Below are 20,203 nucleotides of genomic sequence, written 5' to 3' on the forward strand. Positions count from 1 at the left end.
TTAAACCTTACTAACTTCAGAATATTACCAAATCTAATCAGTGGATGCTCATGGTACCTGAAGAAGACCAAAGTTCACAAACTCATGATATGAGTGGCCATCTAGCCACCAACAAAATGTATGAGTCAGTTATGTTAGGAGAGTGGGTGGCCCAGAAGAGAAGAAAAAAACCAACTTGAATACTACATTGATAAAGGTTTGCCTTGGGAAGCTATTGGTGAGGAAGTCAGGATTTCAAAAGGACCATTATCCTCACAGCATCTTTCTGGATAAGAGAGTCTATTGACAAAGATTTTACTAGCCCTTTACCAAAGTTATAGGACACTGCTTATATTACTAGGCACTAAATGGATGAAACTCTTCCCACTTACATGAACATATTCCTGAACAGGACTAGCCAAAACTAGGAGGAAGTAGAGAAAGCCCTTGTTAGTCTCATCAGCATTTTACTGACTTTGTAAGAAAATGAATATGCGAGATGTATGACATTACCCAGAGGTTTCAGATGTCACATCAAACCCTGTCTACTGGAAAAAAACAGAGTTATGCAGTTCAAAGCAAAAAGAGGCAAAAAGTTTGGCAAAAGCCAAAGAGAGATTGGGACTTAACAAACATCACTATTACAAAGTTACCTGAAATTTGACTCCTTAATCACTGCTCAAATAGTAAGAATCCACTGTACAATATGATCATCTCCCAAAGCACAGGCTCCATTTCTTCTAAGGACATCTAAGTTCTCTTGCTGACAGCTAGGATTTGCCCAAAAGTGAGCACGAAGAACTGCACTGCAGAATGCAGTCTGGCATGTTGGCCTTCAGGGAACATAGGAAGCAAAGTAAAAATTAATGAATTGTCAGTCAACAACATATACAGACATACTGGAGGGAAAGCCCCTAAGTGCAGGGCAAGAAAATAAATCCCACAGCACACCACCAATTCATATCTCTAAGGGCAGCAAGACAACATACATAGTGCTATGAAACATAACTAGAATCTTCCATGAGCTCATCAGAGACTTATAAAACATGGTCTGCTCTTATTTCCTCTTGTTACACCACAAACAAGGGTTTTATCCTTGTTTCCTGGTCCCTTAGTAGAACAGAAGACAATATTGCTGTATCCTGTTGCCGCAGGATATTGCCTTAGGACAACATCTCTCATTGAGATGTTTCCTCTGAACAATTCCTGCTGCTATACTAATCCCGTAAGTCAAAAGTGTTCACAAATAATCAGTGGTGCTTCCTGATTTCTTCAGTCATGCTACAGCATTACTGTTACATCTCTACAGTTATGACCCAGCTTTCTGCTGCCTTTATGCCTTGTGCGTTCCCCAAGCCTGCGCAAAGCAGCCAGAAGATGCTGCCTACTCAGAAGGAGACTATAACAATTCTGCAGAGTCAAAACCGAGTACGCACAATATCAAGCAGGGGAGAATCAGGTTCATCAGTTTTCCAATTCCCTCAGAGATCAATTCTAAACTACCTTGACCACAACTACATTCTCCTCCCCACTGAAAGAAAATAACTCTTCAGCGCACACGTTCACCACTTCACCCTGTGCACATAAAACTCACATGCTAGGGAGGAAAAAACCCACTTAAAAACACAACGAGGTAATAATAAGAACAGATACTCTGTCACTGGAAAATGGCAATGAGCAAAGAAAATTTCTCAAATAAATAAATGCAGGCACATCAGATCCACACACAATATAGGCAAACTCTTTATTTTCAGTATTTCCAACAAGAGCTAGCTCCCTGGAAGCAGGAGTGGTGGCACTGCTCATAACAGTATGCACCAGGACCAAAGAACATAGCATTACAAGCAATCAAGGAAAATTCCAGATAGCAGCTTAGCACTGTCACATGAAATGGAAAAAAAAAAGGTAAATATAGTAGATTTTTTTTTACACAAGGAATATATAAATAGCTTACTTTTACACTCAGAGAAATGTCTTGTATCCCAGACATCCCTGAAAAACACTATTTCTGGAAACTTAACCCAGTAACTTTCTCCCTTCAAAACAGATCTTTCTCAGTGCTTTTTCTTGACAAAAATGCAATCTGGTTTAGCCATTTCTATCAAAAGTTTTCAATAATACTAACGTTTGATTTTATGTACACATCAACATGAAGATGCGGTGAATATCCCTAAGTTTGTCTTCCCTGACTTACAGAAAGCCTCGGCTCTGTCCGTGGGCTCCCTCTTGGAATTGTCATTTGATAATCAAGAGCCACAACCTGCACTGATGAAGTGAATCTTCGTATCACAGAGGGCACATCTCTGGCCACTACAATAGAAATTACACCATAAACAGTTTAAATTATTATTCAGATGATGTGACTTTCTTAAAGGTCTCACATGGTATGTCCATATTAGCCTTTTAGTTTGAATAAAGAATGAGCTTTTGAAGTGAACCTCCCAAAATCCTTGGCTGCCTGATCACCGAGCAGTCTCTGAGCACCAGTGCTAGATTCCTTTCTGATGAAACTAAACCAGAAGATGCGCTCAGTAAGTGCACCTAGCATGGCCCAACTGCTAACACATGCTCAGTCTCAGCTGTTGCACCTAAATCTTTAGCTGCAACTTTATTTTTTTAAAAAAGTGATTTTTTACTTTAATTATATCGTAAGATGGAAAAACTGCATTGCAACACAAGGATTTTTGTTTTGAAAGATGTAAAAATGATTTGCAATTAGAAGAGGAAAAAGTTTGGACAATCAGTAAAATATTTTCCCTAATTCCAAGAGAACAAGACACAAGATTATTTCATTAACCAAAAAACAAGAAAGCAGGTTTACAGATGGACTAAAATACATCCCACCCTTGCAGACTTAAGAGCCCAAGGCTAGCTTAATTAAAAGCAAAGAAAAAATTGAGAGGACTGAACAGAACTGCAGGAAATTAACTCACATACCACATGCGCTAACAGGCCAAAAGCCAGAGTAACCGCAAATTCCTGAACTGACACAGCACTTGGAGAGGGGGACCAAAATTCAAATGCACCCAGGGCACTGGCAGCTCACACACACTAAGCCTGTACATGCAGCCGGAGATGTTATGTGTCGGCTTCTCTCCAGCTACACATCCTGCGAGCATCAGCCAGGCTGGCCCCTGAACGTGGCCAGATACACCACTGAGGCTGCATGGCTCATGCCCAGAAAATCACGTAGTTACCAGGGTGCTATAGGCAGATCAGAAAAAGATGTTGGGGGAACAGAGAGAAGTGAAGCAAAAACTTACAAAAACTAATTATACAAAACTTCTACTTCATTTTGTACATATAAACCAATTTCATTATTTTCCTTTCAACAGGTGCCAGAGGCAGCGAACAATCTTCGTTAAACTCAAATGCCTGCGGAAAGCTAATTTTTTAAGTTGAGCAGCAATCTGCATGACCAGTCCCATGCTACAACAGGTAGCGTTACTGAAGAAAAAGTGATGACAAACCTGACTCTTATTTTGTGCTACCATAGGCTCACTTGTTCACAGCAATTGCTTTGTTTATTAAATAACCAAAATGAAAGATGACAGCAAAAATGAAGCAGTTAGCTGAAGAGCTCCTGAAATTTTAGGATGTAGGTTAAGTTTTAGAAATTTACATACAGGTCAAGATTTTTTGGCTGAAAATAACAGCTGGTGGTCCAGGCCATTTAATGGGCAACAGGAGCAGCTTTCTAGGGCAAAGCGACCTGTCTCACCCACTTGACTCCCAGGCTATGATACATGGAAGGGAATACAGGTCTGCTTAGCTAGACCATGTGCACACAGAGCGATGGAGATGCGCAGGACCTGACCTACAGCTCATGATCAGACTGGGCTCAGGTCATGTCAAGTCCCATATTAACAGAGAACTGCTCTCACACTCACACGTAAGTCTTAGCCAGTGCTTACCAGCTGAAATACAATCCCAAGTGGACACAGCACTGCTCCCCCTCTATGGACAGCAGAACGGATCATAGGAAGAAAGACTCCTAAGATGGTAGCAAAAGGTTAGGTATACCGGCATTCATTGTGGAAGGAGGGACAGAACAGGAGGGAAAGGAGCCTTCAGGGTTCATGACACAACCTGAGGATACAGTATTTCAAAGATAAAACATGAGTTTTAAAGGCCAGATGCACCTCTTCACTATAAAAAACGAATAAAAGCAAAAGAAATCCTACTAAAACTACTGTACCATCCCAGATTTCAGAACACTTGGAAGAACAAGCAGAAGTTGAGTGTCTCTGCCACTACTGATGTGAATAAGCCCTTACTTTCCTTAGACATGGGAGTTTTAGGGAAAGGAGGAAGCTCTCCTTAGCAGGCAAGTCTCACATCTGGAACCAAAGGCAGCAGACCAAGCCTTAGGAAGAGGTGATGAGGTAAGAAGTCACTGTGATAGCACTTGAGAGCTGAAAAATGACATTAACTCACATACATTGCCCGCGAGTTTGAGAAGAGAATGAATTGTTTACAAAGCAGTGAAGAATAAAAGGAAAAACAGGAGAGGAAAAGAAAATGCACTTTGAGAGTACAATGTATACACAAAAAGGTATTACATTACTACACATGGTAGGAGAAAATAAACCAAATGAGGTTACAAAAAGGGGAAATTAAGACCAAGGAAAAGCAACAGTTTTCAAATTCACATACGTTCCACGAAATGATATTCCAGCCCTGGCATGCCTGCACTTAATTGTGTCACATGCATCCATTTGGGCATCCATGCAACCTCTGCCATAAAACTTGAGTTGCACCATGCCACTCATGAATTCAGCTTTCATCCAGACACAGCTTTTGATTAGAGTTACTAGAGCTTCAGAAGCAGACATTGTGTCTTGGCCACCTGTAGCCTGAAGAAGGGGAGAGAGAGTGAAGGAAATTACTTATTTCAGATAAGTATAAGACACTGAATTCAGCCAAAAAAGAGAAGAACTTGACCAAGTACATGTCCTTGTTAACAGTCTTCAGACTGTGTCAAAGTACTACTTGGTCTATTTTGGCCTTGTAATATGTTCCCTGTTGGATTTCTTATATTGTTCTGCAGCATTTAAAAAATATTAATTGGGCTCTTGGCATTTATCTCTGAGGATTCTTGGGAACTTTCCTTTTGAGTTCTTGAAAAACATTCAATTTTGCTTCTTTCTAGAGCCCTTAAAGGGGTTATTATTACAAGACACGGTGTTACGACTTTATCTAATCTGTGGTTCTTGAGGAACAGAAGGATTTACTTATCGGTTTAGATTCGTAAGAGTACATTCACCGCAGGATAAATACTGGACTATTTCAATAGCTAAAGGATACCTTTTATCTATAAAATGTTCTAAAAATGTACAGCTAGGAAGCAAAAAACCAGACTTACGGCTAGCTTATTACAACCACTTTTTTAACCGTGCCTTGTAAATTGAGTATTTTTGCTCTAAAAACATCCACTACAAACTGGGAAACACTCATCAGTTTATTGTACACAACAGTAAACGTATACATTACTTTAACTTGTACAAGACCATTAATCACAGCATAGTCAAGCTATTAAAGCAAAAAAAGTCAACATCCGCATTTCTCCAAAAAGCCAAATATTGTGAATACTGTTGACTGATTACAATAATACGTGTTATTTGAGACGGTTCATTAAAAATAGTTCTGTTACTCTGAACTCTTAATACCCATGTCTAAATGTTTTCACCACCAAGTTGCCAGTGCTTCAGGAGATTGTTACTGGGAAAAAGGCTGTCATAAACACACCATTGGGGGGAGGGCGGGGAAAATTACCTACCTGTTACAGTGACTTTCTCCTAAGTAACAAAACCCACTCTTACATGATACCTATAAAGTAGCAAGAGAATTATTTGACTCTAACACAACACAGGGACAATGCCACGAGACAACTGCTACGCAACATGATAATACAACTGTGTAACTACCATCATCTCTTCATAGGCCAAGGGAGATGCTGTTGCTAATTTTATTTCTTATTCACTTAAGCGCTTCTGTCCTAAATAAATGAATCCACTCCTTGAAACTCAACAACAAATCCTTTGAGTCCTTCACTGTCACTGCTGAGTTGGCATGAGCCGTAATATAAACACGGCAATGAGTTTTCCTGAGTATATTCAAGTTCATCCCTTCTTGCCCTCATTCAGAGTTGGGATGCCTGAGTCCCCAGTCAGTTTCATTCACTCCATAGCTATACTACCATACCTTAAAGAAAAATAAGCTGCCCACATAATCCCTGCTCAAAGGTTCCCTTCACACTTTTTGCCCTTGACAATGTGGCAGCCGTCTGCCATGTCTGGAACAAAGAAAAGCCACCAAGCCGCCAGCAAGAGAACACTGATTTAATTCATGTTGTGATTTTACCAATTCTATCTTGTCAGTAAGCTTTAATAATCAGCCCTAATAAGCCTAAAATGTTAATCTACTAGAAAGTACCTAGTTTTAACCTATCAATATTATTCACATTGCAAGATCACCTAGAAATCACACCACGAAGTGGCTTCCATTGTTCCAGCCAGCTTAATTCGTTGCAAATAGAGTAAGCAAATAACAATAAGCAACCCCCTGTCCAAAAGGGGTTGAAATCTTAAAACAAAAAAACAAAAAACCACACCAAAGCTGACATAGTTTAGGGAAAATTGTGAAGTTTCACCCTTCATTCACCTGAGGAAAGTGCGATAGTGCAGTATCACAAGCAGGATACTTTTTTCTAAGATGTTTCCAGGATGTTTTGGAGAACTGCCACAATCCCATTAGCAGTTATTCATATTATAGGTGCACATGTAAACACACAGGCCCAAGAAGTAAAGGTTCTGGTCAACAAGGCAGCAGTATACAAATTGCAAGAATGCAAGACTTTCTTCACAACACTTAAAAGTCTTTTATCAGCTTTTTACCTTTCATCTCTCACCCTTCTAAGACGCTGCTCCCTGCAGCGACGCAGTATTTCCCATCAGTCAATCAAAAAGGCAAGCAACTTGAACAGTGCCCCAGACACTGATTGACAAGAAGCACCACATTCAGCACAGAATCCATCCAGCACAGCACATCAGTAGGACAGACAAGGAGACACACAGCTGGTGATTAAGAGAAATATAGGAGAAGGCATGGAGATAAGAAAATCCACCCTGCCTACAGCAATACCTATTTTCTGTTAGAAAAAAGACAAACAGATCTAGGCATCACAGAGCGGCAGAAGTGACAGACTGGACCTGAATACCTCCCTTAATAAAGGAAAAAATAGATTAACCAATCCCTCCCCTCACCCAAAAAAACCCTAAGTGAAGGTAAACAAAGAAAGAACATAAAGTACATTTCATGAAAAACTGCTTCTTGGCAACATTTAAATTTGAAATTGCTTTTGGGAATGACACCTCGGCTCCCAGCCTCGATTTAGGATTCAATACTTCTAAACAAACATGCATTTAGCATCTGTTTCTCTTTTCTTTTCATTCAATTCTGAAATAACTGTAATGCCAGTACCCAGACCTAATAAACAGGCTTTACTACCTTCAGTCTCCACCTCTGTTCCTCATCCTTAAATTTTTCATTACATGTTAAAATGCACTTCCATAAATAGTCTGGCAAACAGAAGATACCAAGAGTCTCTTTCAAATGAGCACCTCTGCAGGGCACCAGAACTAAGGACTGGATAGATCAGTGTTCAGATCATCTTCTAGTTTTCAGATAATCAACAGATTATAGATTGCAATATTCTTTGATGATACCAAATATGACTATTTTGAAAACATATCATTTTTCATAAAACTTTTTTGAAACATATTCTACTCTCTGTTCATTATTATTAAATTTATTAGAAAATTATAGGTATTAGAAAATATATTATAAACATTGCTACATTTGTTGGGCATCATAGTTTGGATACTATCTGAATTCAAAGTACTTTACTTTTGAGAAGGCATTTTGAACAGGTAATGTTGGCTTCTTTAGGGGAACATGGAGCATATAAAAATGCTATCAAGCAACTACAATGGCAGCAGAGCCGTCCTCTACGCATGCTCCGATACAGTTAGTTGGCATTACTGCATTTCTCAAACTTCTTGAAGCATCACAAATGGTGATGCTTGCACACTTCTCATACTGCTGAGATGTGACCGCTTATGTTTTGTCTGAAATGGTGGAATCAAGCATGCTTCCAAGTGCCTGTCCCAGCCACTTCCCAGTCCCAGCCTCAAGCAAGACCCAAAGCCATACCACCCCTTCCCAATTCCAAGCCTGGACTTCTGCAGAAAGAAAACCTAGGTGCACAGATCAAAAAGAAACCATGATGTTATCCAAACAGAACATGACTCCAGTTTATGATGTGGCACACATTCAGGGTCAGGTTAGCTACTGCCGATGACTCCTCTGTGGGTACAGTCACTGGGCAACTAGGGGGAGGAATAAATGGCCTGTACTGCTCTGAATATATATTGTCCAAAAAGAGAATATTACAAAATACAGCACCTCACAGAAAACTAAAAATGCTTATTTCAGAAATGTAAAACTATATACAAGTAATGTACTAAGACATCTAAAAACACTTAATTTTTAAGAAATCATTATTTCAACCTACGTTACTTAAAAAGCAGAGTGAGAATTACGAACCTCACTACTAAAGTGTTCAAAATAATTATGTTCAAAGCAGAGTACTCCTTCATCTAGTACAAGTCAGCCTCATGGCTGTCATAGGAAAATGACAAATACAATAAAAACTGTACACTTACATTCTAGTTAAATATACAGAATGACCAGTTTATATCATCACTGACAGTCTGGTACATGTTGTCACCAAAGACATTTGATTTTGGTTGATCTCAGAATATTTATGGTAGCCTTGAGAACGCAGGAAGTTCTTTAAAACAAATACCATACAAAATTTGGATCAGTAACAAAAAAATGAAAACATTTTGAAAGAATGACAAAGCACAGGGGAAAAGAACTATTGTGCAGCCAATAGTTTCAAAACCAAACACCCACTCATAACTGGCAAAGTTTAAGTCATAGAGAACAAAAATGCCTGCCCAGAAATGACATGTGAACTAAAGGCTGAAATGTGAGTCACAGGGAGAAAAGAGAAAAATGCTTACCTCTGAATAGAAAAAGAAGCAACAGATCTAATGAGAGATGCCACTGCTCCAACTTTGGCAGCTTCCACCGCTCCCTGTGATCTGTAACGCACAGTTTCGCCATAATTGATGAAAGGTTCGTTGTAGACAACAATCTTCCCCTTGGCCTCCTGAGCTCTTTTGTGCAGTTCATCAAAAGAGGCTACCACTAGGACTTCCGCCGTAATTCCTGAAAGAAAGTATTAACAGTGGCTTTAACATTGCTTTCCTACAAGTCTCCTACAGGCAGTTTTAACAGACAGAAAAACATGGACTGTGCAGAACACAAGAAATCAGATTTAACTTCTTACTGGAAAAGGAAAACTATGTGAAAATGCTTCATCAGGGATTGGTACTCAATAGCTGTAATAGCAACCTGAACCAAGTACACACAGTTCTGTAAACCATGCTATTAGGTTAGTATTAAAACATAACTTGAAGGGAAAGAAGGATACACAGGGGGAATTCTGTTCTCTGCATGTGCTTTAACGTCTCACTGTAATCATTTATAGTAAAAAACATTTGCAAAAGCTGCCTATGGGATTAATAAAAAAAGATAGTAGTCTTTTCATGGAATTGTTTTGATACGTTGCTAAACAACTTAGCTTAACATGAGACAACTGGAAGCATATATTTTTAGACTGAAACACTTATGAAATTATTTAATCCATAAATGAAATTAAATTAAAGCTCTGTAGTTTCAACAAATTTTGCAGTATGTTTATAAATAATAAAAAAAAAATCTTTATATTTAATTCAGGAGAATACCACAGTTCTAATGGATCTCCTTCTGGGAGTTTTCCCAGGAACCCATCTTTCCCAGTTATGATACAGAGAACACAGGCAGGTACTTCTGCAGAGCTATTCACACATGGTAAGTTAGATCCCACCCAGCTCTTTGTTTTTAATAGTTGGAATAGTTTTAAATTGCTGTATTATCTTGCTTGGAAAAAAACAAAGGATTTTTTAGATAAGTAGTTCTTCCCAAAGCCAGAGAATCCTTCTAACATTTTAGAATAGTAATTGAGGAACTGCATTTCACAGCATTTAAGAAGTAATTCATTAAAATGACCACTATGCTTAAAATCCAATTTTATTCATTGGTTACAGAGATAAGTAGAAACTGCTTAACAACATGGGCTGGTACTTTTCTTCTAAATATAGAAGAAATAATGGATGCCTGAAATTTTAGTGTTGTATATTTCACCTAAAAGCCACAAAATACATCAGTGAAAACTAAAACTAATAACAAATGTCTAGCAAGGATTTGTCGAAGAAGTCAACCAATCATGTTTTTAAGAAGAAAATGTTTCTCCTTGAAAGTCCTCTTTTTTTTTTTTTTTGTGGTGTAAGAATTATTTGGAGAAGATTTCAAAGGTTTGTATTTGAGACTGTAATACATAAGAAGAACTGATAGAAAAATAGGAAGATCATCTCTCCCAGCACAGTGTATCCAGGCTCATGGCTTCTTTAAGATCAAACTATAGTATACTTCAAAACCTTAAAGAAACTGTTTCACACAAAAAAGTTTGGTTTCTTAAGAGTGCACCACTAAGAGGGCAAGAGACATCTACTGCTACAGCAAAAGCCCGTGAGTTTTAGCTACAGAATTAACCTAGTGTGAGGTGTAAAAATTTTAACTGAATAGCTATTCAGATTCTTAGCTTTACAGAAAGAGGCACAGAGAGCCAAACCAGAGAATCACCTTCAAATTTTACTAGTTGTTGTTGGCAGGTAGGTGAGCATGCTAACAGACTCCAGCTGCTTCTAATGAACTGCAGGTTCAGCTGCCTACCTAAGGAGCATCCCAGCAACAGAATCATTCTGGGTATGGAATCATGCCACTGGAAATAAAGCCAGGTATCTGCAAAATTTCATTTTCCACAAGGAAAGTCATGGTCTCAGTAGGTTGATACTGCAATCTGTATTTCCTATTAGCTCTCCCCAATGCTCCACTTGGATCATGCAGCAGGCACTGGAGGGGCACATGTTTTATTAGTGCCTGTTCGTCAAGGGAAGCGAGGAGTGTAACTCTTCTTGGCATTACTTTACTGCGTTAATGAACAAACACCAGCTCTGGATGATTTTTAAAGAATGCTACAGACAACTAGCAACTATCTATAATCCCTAAGAAATATCATGGAGAAGTACATTTATGGCACTCCCTAGATGACAGGCATCAGGAGTTTGTACAGTGAGCTTTGTGGGAATTAACGCTAAGGAAAAGAACGCAGAACTGCAAACTCCAGCCCAGTATCTCTACTTTTGAATGTTCCTAAAGAAGCTAAATAAAGCATCTTTTGACAAAACAAAACAAAGGTTCTCTCTGCAAGTTTAACTTAATGGCAGCATGGTATACATAAAGCATTAATCACAGTGCTTTCCATAACAAAATAAAACTTCGCTCTTGTGTAACTTCTGACTAATTCAACATCTCATTTGTATTTTAGTCCCATTTTATACCATTTCAGTCTCATCTATTGAAGTGACAAGAGCAATGGTTATCTTAAGTAAATACGTGGACACACATACACAAACCACCCTAAGACCTCCTGTGCAACGGGAGAAATGAAACAAAAAACCAACAGTTTACCAGTTTAAGGGGAATGAGTTACTCCTTTTCAAAGTGGGAAACGCCTCACCTTACTGAGCCTTTAAGCAAATTAACCGACCTCTACCCCTAGTATCTCCTACCAATTCAGTGCCTCACGGCTCTGCTTCCCATGTCAAAAACTGTTCTATCTCTTTCTTACTCCTATCATTATCTGATCTAGAGCTTGGCTGTGCGTTATTGAACAGAAGTCTTCAGAAAACCCATGTAAGGAGGGAGCTGGATTGCCTGCTTACTTAAGCAAGATATAAAGATTATAACCCACACAGTCCAAGAGATGAATACAGAGCATTTGGGGAATTAGCTAAGTAAAGGACATGAAGCATAGAAGACAGAATTATGAACATAATAAACTTGGCTGACTATATGAAGCTGGAGACTATTTATTTGTTCTCACCACGTGAAACGTTATACATACTGTTGCGTTGGGCCAGTGAGCAACGCAACCCATGTAGTACTATGGGTTTCCTCTCATTTCTCATATTAAACAGTAAATTGTACCCTGTCATTTCTGAGAATTAAGGTACAGGAAGGGTGTTAATGGTGGGAACAAGCAGGCAACTTTCAATTACCAACAAAACTATATATTACAAAATCCTCTGTGCACAGAAATGTACGTTTCTATCTAAACACTTGGATATGCCACAACTTTGATGATCACACTGCCAGTTGAAATAAATGGCACGATATGCATTAGCAAAGTCTAAAATCTGTCACAGGCAGGATGAAGGCAAGACTGATAACAGTTACTCTTTATTAGCTACAGAAAGTCCAATTATATATATAGAAAAGCACCTATAAATCAGCTGTCTGCAACATTGCCATACATCGGAAGTCTGATTCTTGGCATGACCAATTCTGTTTGGAGAGTAACCTCCTAGCACCTGCTTACCTGCCAGCAATCATGCCAGAAGTAGATTAGTTCAAAGGGAATTCCCCGTGAGATAACTTACTCTCCCCGAGTTTAAATGCAGCAAACATTTACGTCATTTTAGTATCTGGAGCTATGCATCTGTCTGTGTTAGTAACAGGTTTCAGAGAAGAGTAAGAAAAGAAAAAGGAAAATCCACCCTATTATCAGGTTTTAAAAACTGATGAATCTCTATTAAAACATCAAGGAAACTTCATACAGAATATTGTTGCTGTTCTTGGCCACACCAGGGCAAGACATGGCAAGACTTTACCATATCGAGTATCAGGAATTCCTGAGATTTGGGAACCCAGTCTCTAGTGGGTTTTATTTATTACTATCCTAGAAACACTCAGCTCATAAACACACAGAAATTCAACCTAGTTAGTTACAATCAAATGCTGTATTAAAAGAAGAATTTAGCAAAGACAGAAAGAAATATCATTTGCATACTGCATACTTACTGGATACTAATTTCCTGATTACTCAATTATGGCCTTACTCTCTTCTTTTTTCCCCCCCCACTCTCATTTTTGTCATCCAGTTAACAGCAACAGTCCTTTGGAGATCTAGTTACAAAACCAAATGCAGCCATCATTAATTTGACAATAATTTTTTTCAGTAACAGCGAATGAACAACTCACCAGCACAGTACCTTCCAAACTTCATTTACTTCACACTGTGTTAACATAAGGATTATGATTTCTCTTACAAATCACAACAGCAATGCTGCTGATTCATATGCACTGAAGCTGCCACTGTCAAATAAATAATCTGATGGGCAAGGTAATTTTGCTTAAAACAATTAAAATACAGTATTTTTAGGTCTAGACACAACAAAGCTGGAAACTACATCAACTAAGTCTCTGGTAAACTTCCCTGTGTTATATATTTAAAATTTTTGCATCCTAAGCATAAAATACTACCTGAAATATCAACACAAAAACTCAATAACACGTCTAACTGTTCTGGTACTGGTGGAGATTTTGAAACTGGGGAAGAACATATCTGAAACATGTCCTGGCCTCTGCAGTCATGAGAGCAAGAGGGAGACAGAGTGCTACCTGCCCGTTCATCAGAACCAGGCATCAGGACACCAGGACCAGGAAATCAAGACACTTCTTCATGGTAGGAAGACGACAAAGAAAGAGTAGGAGCAGCAACACACCATGAGAGCAGTGCATGAACCCTACCTGATAATCACAGCCCTGCCTCACAGACCAGCAACATCAGACCATGTTGATTCCCTCGTTTCTCGTCTACTGGATGGCTGCCACTTCTCACATTTCCCCATGTCCACCTCAGCTCTCCCACAAAGCTAATTTAGCCTTGAAGCTGCCGCATCAAGGTATACTGTATTCCACGGAGACCCTACACACATGCAGGTGGTAGCCCCAAGCTTTTCTGACCTTAGTCTGGCTAGTCCAGTTGTCCTTCAAACTTGATCATCTCCCCAGCATAAAAGTACCAGCCTCCACTTCTTTCAGAAATGGCCCACATGCACTGTCTTGTGCCTATTTGCAAGGTAGCTTCTTTCACAAAGTTAGAGAACCTAGAAATTCTTTTGCATGGGTCACAGGAAAGAACTGCACATATGAAGTTATAATGTAGCAGCTGGGATGTGCAGTTCTCCTGTAAAAATGGCAGTCTTGGACCCTGGATGCCACATCACCCTGCACAGAACGGGAGCGTATGCCAGGATCAATACTCCCGGATGAGGATGTAAGAAGATGAAGCATGCAACAGGGAAAAAGTAGATATATATGTCTGGAGATAGGGAAGAAAGGTAGTTGTTGAGACAGGTCAAAGAAAAGAAGGTTTTGGGGAGTAGCGGAAAAAGGCAAATATATTCTTGAAAGCTAAGTAAGATTAGGGACCTGGCATTATATTCTATTTAGGTTCAGCATCCTCTAAAATCAGCCGAGAAAACATCTTTTCCCTCAACTTCTATCTTACCTCTTTTTAAAACATGTTGCTTTTCAGCTCTCTCCAGGAATTAGTTCAGCTTTCCCCCAACCCCCCACATAATTCAACATTTTCAGAAAAACAAACCCAAATTCTGGGTCCATAATGAACTCATCAAATCAAGGCTTGGTGTCAGGCTGAAGCAAATGAAAGATTCCTATCATCACTTTTTTTTTTCCTCCCTCAAAAATTATTAGCATGTACAGAAAATTTAAAATACTTTAACACCTAGAAACACATTCACTCTATCAACACATATCAATATAAGAATTATATTGATATAAGAATTATAATATGAAAAAAAGATTAAATATTTTAGGGGAAGTGTGAAATGAAGAAGAGGACTTTATCAGGAAGAAAGATTCTGTAAAATCTGAATATAGTTCTGGAAAATGTGACCTCACCTACTCTGTGGAACAGCAAAGAGAATTACTTCATGAAACTAAAATTGCATAGGAGAGTTATCCAAAAGGATATGAGGCTATTCAGCTCTGATGCATAGCACAGAGACTAAATGTATTACTCCGTTCTTTAAGAAGAACACAAAGAAAAATAAACACTATATAACAGTTACATTTTTGACAAACATGACTTTACTATTTCCAGCAAGTACTGGATCTCATTAGAACGGTTTGGTTTCAATAACATGTAGCTTACTGTGCAGCAGTAAGTCCTAGCAGCGAGGGGGTTGGACTCAACCCCGAGCATGAAGCCTTGGATGCCAAAAGAGCAGGGCAACCAGTCTGGTTCTCCCAGAAGCAGCCCTGCACAGGACACAGGCTTGCTATGCAATGTCCAGGTAGAATCAGGCACCCCGGAACAGGATCCAGGAGAGCCAGTTTCGGAGCACACAGATGCCCAAGGCAGAAAGGGCAACCATTAGCGAGTCAAGATGCTAGTCACTGCAGGTTGTCCCCTGGGAGGGAAGATGGCAGTGCCATCCAGAAAATCATGTTCAAATCCTGCCTCCATTAGTGTGAGGCAGGAGCTTCAGCCTGTGCTTACCATACTTGAGGTAACCACCCTCAATTCAGCGACACTGAAAAGGGCCAAGACCTGAAAACTCAATTTTTTGCCATTGCCAATCCTTACAGTTCACTTGAACATTCATTAAAGCAGCAACTGGAACCCACGTCCTTCTCAGACAGCACGTCCACCTCAAAGCCACAAAGCTACTCCTACTCTCTAAATCTTTGAAATGCCACTGAACTAACTTTTGGCCCAGACGCTGGGCAACTGAACACCACAGCATCCGAGGTCCTTCATGGACGTCATCTTTCGCATTCCAAGAAAAACAGTAGCTTAATTATCATACCACAAGCAGCGCTGCTCCAAGTAATAATAAACAAGCCAAGCACGCAATACTGAGGCTCATGGTCTCAAGATGTGAATCAATAGCTCCTCACGCACAGAAAAAGAGGGATCCAGTGAAGACAGAAGGAGGGCTTTGCTGTGCACTGTGTTCCCATGCCTACGACTCTCTCCAACCCCTGTTCTCAGCACTGAACCCCTCATCAAAAAGGGTACCCAAGTCCGTCCAGAAGGATCTTCTCTCCCAGTAGGTCACTGGTCATCCAAGATACTGGCAACTGAAGGGTAATTCCTCTGATACACATTAAAATTAACTTTTTTGTTGGCCTTGAATTCCTTAATCCACTTCACCACTGAGAAACAAGAAAGGAGGGTCAACACCGGAGAAAAATACATCAGCCAGGACTGGGGCCAAACCACTTCTTTCAGCAGCAGCCCTGGCTTAAAAAGACTGTGAGCCTATGGCAACAGCACACGCCTTCAACAGCTTTGAGACACTTATTATCTCCATTTTATAAATAACAGGCTGGAACTATTTTCATATTATCTAAGTGGCAAAACTCCCACCACCTTCTATAAGAGCAAGACTGGACCAAATGTTGTTGATAGTTAAACAAAAAAACCCACGACTCGAACACAAAAACTAGGAAAAAGTCTGCCAATACATCATCTTCATATTTATATTATTTCAGTTTTGTTGCAACAAACTGTACACAGAAGCCAGAGACTGTTCCTTTTTCAAGGAGATATTTCAGGCAGGCTGCGTTCTGGGTTGATTCTACTTGTCAGTATTTCTTTGAAATGAAAGGGCAGGGTCACCCATCAAGAAAAAAAAGTGCATTTTAAAACACATGCAAAAAATATGAATTCTTTGATACTTTATGGTCAAACATCTGCTAAACTACTACTTTCCGTCAATTATAGGATTCTCAAAGCAACAATTATATCTATTTTCCTCAGAATTTGGGGGATATAATCAGTACTACCAGAAATCAACACAGTCTCTCTATATATATCTGTATGTTTTGCCAATGTTGAAACACTGGAAATGAGACAAGGATATTGACTAAATATGGTAAACCTGCAGTTTGTCAGTTCCCTAAACTGAGCACTTTCTAACATTCAATCCTGTTTGTTACCTAGAAATCGATTTCTCCGAGGTGGTGACCATTTTCAATCTCTGCTGACTTCTGGAAATCCAGGTCACTCTGTTTCATATTTCTCCTCTTCCTGTCGCTAAGAGAGGCATGAAAGTGAAGTGAAAACTTTCTCTTTGACCCAACACCTTCAAGTCTTGGGATACACTGAAAGGGAAAATGTTTTTTTTCCCTTCAATAAAAAAAATCTTTTTCTGTGCTGCCCCTTTTTGCTGTGTAAATCAGACTGAATCTGGAAACTTGACATCCTGGCATGTTGCCCAGTCCTGACGAAGAAAATAGGGAAATGTGGATTTTATCCACAAGATCACAAGGTACTGAAAAGCGTCCTGCACATCATCAGAACGGTTCCAACCTCGAGTGAGCCAACCAAACTCATATCTGAGCCAAAGTGGGCAAATCCCAGCAAATCTAATAAACAGGCAAAGCTCTGTCCACATCCCAGAAGTTTTTTAACCCCATAGGCATGAGTTAGGTAGAAGACCTGCAGGAAGAGACACTCCTTGTATCCTGGAGTCAATGCTGGCTCGGGCTCCATGGCTAAAATACTGCTACTATTTAGGGCTTCCTGTTCCTGCCCCAAAGGATCGCGGATTTTTTTCCACACACTTGCATGGTGTATGCCGAAATGGAAAGTGAGCAGCCTCAGTGTGTGCTCTGGCCATTGGGTCACTTAGGAAACACTGGTTTGAATTTCCATGGACAGAAGGGAAAAGAATTTCCAACATCCAAAGCCAGGTCTCTAACCGCTGTTAGGCTATTGCCGTGTTAATAAAGAGCCCTTCAGAGCACTAGCTCTGGTAGCTGAGCTCCAGGAGGAGCTCTGAGGGCACCAGTGGCCACCAAGTCCAGCATGAAGCACTAAGCACATCCAGAGAGAAGCAACTTTTTAAGTTCTGCCAATGCTTCCTATTTTCTTAGCTCATCAGGTCTCAAGCCGAGGGGCACATAATGGGAAGGGAGGAATACAGGACATAACTGAGAGGATGAGAAAGCAAGAAATGGTCTCCTGTACCTCCTGCTGGGACGGGGGAGTCACCCCCTCTTGTGTTAACGCCATCCCCAGACCTTAAAAGACAAAAAGCCCAGCCAGTGCTGTCCTCTGGCTCTAAGTAGGCATCAGTAGTGTCAAGGAAGGGATCTGTCGGGGCTCTACAGAGACAGTGGTTTGTAAACTGTGGGGTCCGAAACATATCCTGATAGGAGCACTGATTTAAAGTGCACAATAACTATCAAGCTAATACCAAACACCTTCAGGAATCACCTCCACAGCCCACTTTAGAGGCAGCTCTGAAGGGTGTCTCTGCTCCTGGACAGAACCCAGGTGCCAATGGCCAGATCATGGAGCTGACATCTGAAAACCAGTCCTCGGCCTTTAACACATCCCTCTGGCAAAGCTCGGCACGGCAGCGGTAGATCTCCCTGGTTTGACCCTGTGCAGCAAAAGCAGCGCAATGCCAGGAGAATCAGCATCAAGCATCTCATACTGAGTTGCATTATTTTGATTACAGGATGACTCACACTCCCACAGCTTCTTGGCTAAAACAAGACAAATCAGAACTGCCGATATTCCTTCACTGAGGGAAATTGTTCAAATATTTCCAATGTGATTTAGGGCAGCCGCCTATCCCTTTTTCTCAGGAATCGGGCATGGTGACAATCACTGCTTAGAGCAGAGGGAGCGGATCTGGGAATGAATTCCTCAGAAGTGACGAGGCGGTGGTTTTAACAGTCTAACCACACATTTTTTATTCCATGCTTGGGATGAGTGTGAGTTTTAGGACAGGTGCTTTTCTGAGCAGCACACCTTGCATTTCTCTTGCCCACAGAGGCTGGTGATGAGCGGCTCTCGCCAGGCATTTCCGTCAGCCAGGCAGCCTGTCCAGCGATCGGAAGAATGAGAGCCAAGAGCTCATCAGGGACCAGCTACCCCACATAACCTCCTCCAGCACAAAAACCTGTCACAGCTTGCACAGAGCGAGATGAGACCAACAGAAATCATAACAGCCATGAACAGTAGGATAGATTTTAAGTCAGAAGGTAAGTAATTTAATCAAAATGATTCCACCAAGTGTGAGAAACTGCCCACTCTTCTGTGAGAGACCTCATTGCCACGCAGTCTTATAGCACCAACACATACACCCCTTCAGAAACACAGCAGATCTCAAAGGAAAGTAAAAAGATGAGGAAGAATTATGTGGGTTTTTTAACATTACTCAGTATAAACCAGTGCTGGATAATACAATCTTATCTTCCAAGACATCACCAGCCACAGGTACTAGCCCGATCATTCAGTCGTCAGTACAGTAAGGTCTTTACAGATGAAAAAGAAGGACACGATTAGCCTCTGAGCATTTTTAAACATGTAAATTCAGTATCTCTCTAAATGAAAAAAGACAAACCTAGGAATAAGACCAGTCAAGTGCAAATAACTACACAGCTAAGAAAGGGAAGTGAAAAAACAGACTTCTCGGGATGCAAAGATGTTCGCCAAGATTAAATTGCAGGTTCTCTTTGCAGGTTCAGTAACACTTGCTCAACACCAAAAAGGCCATTTTAATTTTAGCTTCCTTTTTAGGAAGACTGGAATAGGACTGGAAAGAATATAAAATAAGTTGTAGGTTTAACCTTTGCTGAAAATATTCTCCTATCAAAGCACTAAGCCTTAGACATACAATGGGATAAACAGATATTATTAATGGTTTTAGTTTTGCATTTTAGGCATGTGTTTACCTCAATGACAGAAATACCTCAGACAAAATTTACAGTAGCAGTTTCCCAAACCAAGTAAGATTTATTCCAAACATATCTTAAATTACTCAGTTTTACTTTGTTGTATTTTGAAGGGCTATGTATTTTTTCTAAACAAAACATTTTTATACATTATTTGTTTCATTTCAAACAGAAAGCTCACTATCACAAAAATTTACTATTTTTAAAAAAATTATGAGTATCACGTTACCTTTTATTTCCTAAATTAAATTTATTTTCTCGTAAAGGAGTAAGAATGCTTTTGAAGCAGTCTAGGAATAAGTCTATTGTTATTTATGGAGAGTAGTCACAGAAGAAGGTTGTCATCCAGCCTTTAAACAGCAATCCTGAGAAAGCCCCACATCAGTATGTACAAAACCAGATTCTTGTAAATCAGTTTGTTTGCAAGCAA

The 20,203-nt window shown here is 39.9% G+C and overlaps 1 protein-coding gene across 9 annotated transcripts in view; it reads right to left on the reverse strand.

Annotated features, from left to right (window-relative positions):
- CPQ (carboxypeptidase Q) overlaps positions 1 to 20,203 on the reverse strand; it is a 164,811-nt gene that overhangs the window by 119,265 nt on the left and 25,343 nt on the right. For all 9 annotated transcript variants that reach the window (XM_076329372.1, XM_076329366.1, XM_076329373.1 and 6 more), the window contains one exon: positions 9,069 to 9,276. In XM_076329372.1, the coding sequence (XP_076185487.1) occupies positions 9,069 to 9,276 (208 nt within the window). The remainder of the gene's footprint in view (positions 1 to 9,068; positions 9,277 to 20,203) is intronic.

Source organism: Aptenodytes patagonicus, chromosome 2, assembly GCF_965638725.1.
Source record: "Aptenodytes patagonicus chromosome 2, bAptPat1.pri.cur, whole genome shotgun sequence".
NCBI lineage: Eukaryota > Metazoa > Chordata > Aves > Sphenisciformes > Spheniscidae > Aptenodytes > Aptenodytes patagonicus.